The 4,081-nt window shown below is 33.1% G+C and overlaps 1 protein-coding gene across 1 annotated transcript; it reads left to right on the top strand.

The window, feature by feature from the left end:
* Positions 1 to 802: 802 nt before the first annotated feature.
* LOC131607430 (probable carboxylesterase 12) lies at positions 803 to 2,077 on the top strand. Its single transcript, XM_058879435.1, has one exon. It carries the CDS (start codon positions 913 to 915, stop codon positions 1,855 to 1,857), a length of 945 nt encoding a protein of 314 aa, XP_058735418.1. The 5' UTR covers positions 803 to 912; the 3' UTR covers positions 1,858 to 2,077.
* Positions 2,078 to 4,081: the final 2,004 nt, after the last annotated feature.

Here is a 4,081-nt window from a genome sequence, read left to right as displayed (position 1 = left end):
CTGCCAACTTGCCTTAAAAAATCTTGCTTCATTAAAAAATATTTTGTTAAAAATATATAAAAGGAAAAAGTATATTGATTTAAATAATTAATAGAAATGTTTTTATTTTTTTTAATTAGTGTTTGAAACGTTAAATTTTAATAAATAATTAATTAAATTAAAATAATTAATTAAATTAAAATAATTAATCAAAATTTTGTTATGTTTCATTAACTTAAAAGTTTAAATATACATCACTCTGATTGTGGCATATCTTATGCCTTGACTAGTTTTTTATTTTATTTTTAATGTTATTAATTTTGGCCTTTTAAAAAGAAAAGTTTATATATATAGTATATAACATAGGTTCTAGAAGATTGAATTTTGAATGGCTTGATTCATGTCACTAATTAAAAAAAGGTGTATGGAAAGAGGTCCATCCCTAAGGAAAATGCTACTTGTCCTCATCTCACAAAAATATCGGCGATGTTACTGAATTAAACCACTTCTATGTCTGTTTCGTGTTAAATAACACCACTCATATTTCAATGATCTTGAAAAATTTGTAACTATATTTACACGATTTTATTTTATTTACCAAATAGACGATTATTGATAAAAAATAAAAATAAGGAATGTTTTTGATATCCTGATTATTATTTGTTATACTAATACCTTGTAGACAAAATTACCTTAAATTTTTAACTACCTTAAAATAATTAGATATAAATTAATAATTTAGTGTCACTAAACAAAAAGATTAAGTGCGCAAGTTTAACGGGACACCACCAACTCAAAATTTGTCTATGTGGCTATAAAACCAAACTATTTCTTCGTTAATCTCAATACCCATTTCTTCTTCTTCTTCCTCCTCTTAATAATAATTCATAAAACCCTTTTACACTGCACACAACAACGACAACAAGAACAACCATGGACGACGAAATTGCCTTTGATCTACCTCCATTCATGAAAGTATACAAAAACGGTCGTGTTGAGAGACTCATAGGTGAAGACGTTGTTCCTGCATCTCTTGATCCAACCACCAACGTTGAATCTAAAGACGTTATAATCTCCAAAGAAGACAACATATCAGTTAGGCTTTTCATTCCCAAAACCAATTACCCACCGACCCAAAAACTCCCTCTCTTTGTTTACTTCCATGGTGGTGCTTTCTGCATCGAAACCCCTTCTTCGCCCAATTACCACAACTACCTTAACTCCGTTACTTCACTGGCTAGTGCAATTGGTGTGTCTGTTCATTACAGAAGAGCACCGGAACACCCTGTTCCCGTCGCTCATGAAGATTCATGGCTTGCACTCAAATGGGTGGCTTCGCATGTTGGTGGAAAGGGTTCCGATGAATGGTTGAATCAGTATGCGGATTTTGAGAAAGTGTTCTTAGGAGGTGACAGTGCCGGTGCTAATATTGCACACTATTTGGGTGTTCGGGCCGGGAAGGAAAACCTGGATGGTGTGAAACTTGAAGGGGGTGTTTATCTTCATCCTTATTTTTGGGGTGTGGATCCAATTGGGTCTGAATCGGCTCGTGGTGAGTTTGTTGAAAAGGTTCATAATTTATGGCGATTTTCGTGTCCGACCACGACTGGATCCGATGATCCGTTGATTAATCCGGCTAAGGATCCGAATTTGGGGAGTTTGGGTTTTAAGAGAGTGCTGGTTTGTGTTGCTGAGAAAGATTTGTTGAAGGATAGAGGTTGGTATTATAAAGAGTCGCTTGAGAAAATTGGTTGGAGTGGTGTTGTTGAAGTTGTTGAGACAAAAGATGAGGATCATGTTTTTCATATGTTTAAACCAACATGTGAGAATGCTGCCGATTTGCTTAATCGAGTTGTTTCCTTCATCAAAAAGGCTTGAAAATGACATGTTTTTAAATAAGGGTGTAATGGAAGTGGAATAGTATTATAGACATAGAGTACTGTTTTATGTGTTTGTTAAGTTATCCTTTAGTTTTTTATTCGTCAGGTTATGCATTTCTACTTGCTTGTATTCTATGTCTAGTGAAGACAAGTAATTTGGTTTTGTATCTTCTTCCACTATGTTATCACGGAATAAAAACTTGTCATTTGGTTGAGAATTCTTCATTGTTCACTTTCACGTGTACATTTTTTTCCTCTCTAATTAAAAGTCTACATATTAGGGGGCATCAAATTTCCCTCTCAGCCTTGCGTGTTAAATTTGAATAAGGAATAGTCATTCCTTTTACTAGATAACATTTTAGTGTATTCTAAGGCTAAGGATGAACTTCTTAATATTCTAAGAGATAAGAGATTGTTTGCTAAGTTGTCAAAATGTGAGTTTTCGTGACTTTTTTTTAGAGCACATGTTTTTTTTTTTTTTTCAATAAGCAATTTATAAGATATCGCACTAGGGGTGCAACCCTTACAAGAAAACTCTAAACCGAGTTGTTACAGGAAAGTGGTAACTTGTACCAGTCATAAAAGCTATTTTGGTACACGGGTTTTTGAAAGACAAAATAATCAAAAAAACACCATCTGAATAAGATTAGGAATTTTCTAAGTTTATCAGATTATTACCAAAAATTTATTAAAGGTTTATCGGAGTTGTTTGTGGGGATACTTCGTGTGAAATGAATTTCCAAGAACTATAGAAAAGATTAACTTGTGCACTGATCTTATTGCAAGGCGTTTTATTCAGGATATGGTAGTGTGTTTATGCAAAACAGAAAGGTAAATACATATGCTTATAAGAAACTTATGACTCATGAAAAGAATTACTCATGATTTAGAGTTAGAAGTTGTGGTTTCTAAGCTTAAGATGGGAAGGCAATAGGAATTTTAATTGCTTAGTTTAAAACTCGGGGCATCAGCTTATTACATGTTTTTTTGTGACAGCAAAACAAGTAGCAGTCTTTTTAATATTAGAGACTATTTCATCCCCATTTACTTTTTTTTTCCTATTATCATTCTTAGTTTTTATTTGTTAACTTTGAACCCTTATGAATCATTGAGGTGATAACAATTCCATTTCACACACTAATTCAATACAATACCATAACAGTGAAGAGTTTCTGCATATAAAAATGTTGCAGGAATAAGCTTTCTCATTTCCACCATCATATCATTTATAAGCAATAATAGTATAATTATAAAAGTACATAAATGATATAACTATAGTGAGGATCAGCAAAATCACTGTCGAACTTTCTTATGAATTATTTATATAATATTTTCTTCTCTCTTTTCTTTGTATAATCACTCTGCCCCGTATTACACGAAAATCCTTCAGAGGTAAATTTAGGTGATTTTCCCTAATACGTATGTCCTCTTGGGGATGAATTAGAATTAGGTTTTATTGCACAAATCTCAGATCATGATATCCTGAATCAGTTATATCATATCTCAATCAAATACCGCCTTTCACTAAACTTAGGTTGATATAACCTACTTGGCTCGTTAGTTGTTTTAGCCTGATCTTACTCTTCTAGACAAATTATTAATCGGGACAAATTTTACTAGATCCAAGATGAATTTGTTTCATTCGAAAACCCGACCCATGAAACTGAACTTGTACATTGCCCCTTAATCATGAGTCGTGAAGATGATTTTCTAAGAAATACCGTACATGTACACATTCCCTCAAGCGTGAGTCATGTAAGGGAAAGATGCTTTCCTAAGGAATACCAAGAAACTAGATAAGTATACAACCCCTCAAGCATAAGTCGGGTAAGGCCGAGATGCTTTTCCGAGACCGTGTATGTTGGGTGAAAATATGGACACAAAAGGTCTAAAAGGAGATTTGAATAGACCTATCCCAAAAAAGACATTTTCAAAAACACTTTAGGTCCCATAAAATAAAATCAGAGATTTTAAAAATACGCGGAAGCAAAACACAACACTAAGGGAGCTTGGAAGCATCTCAATGAATTAATCTAATAAGAATACTACAAGATATCACTAAAGGCATGATTTTTTCTAATGCAAATCAATTACAAAATAATCAAAGCGATTTAAAAACCTTTACATAAAAGTTCATTCAAAATATAATTGGACACGAAAAGTACTAGCGGTACGTGTCACTTACTTGGATTTATGGGTACTCTGACTTCGATTATGCTAGG

This window comes from Vicia villosa, linkage group LG5 (genome assembly GCF_029867415.1).
Source record: "Vicia villosa cultivar HV-30 ecotype Madison, WI linkage group LG5, Vvil1.0, whole genome shotgun sequence".
NCBI classification, from domain to species: Eukaryota; Viridiplantae; Streptophyta; class Magnoliopsida; order Fabales; family Fabaceae; genus Vicia; species Vicia villosa.
Note: the sequence above shows the minus strand (reverse complement) of the source record. Positions and strands in the feature narration are given on the sequence as shown.

What these genes read in the sequence shown, in the direction of transcription:
- LOC131607430 (XM_058879435.1), top strand. Translation starts at nt 913, where the DNA reads ATGGACGACGAAATTGCCTTTGATCTACCTCCATTCATGAAAGTATAC.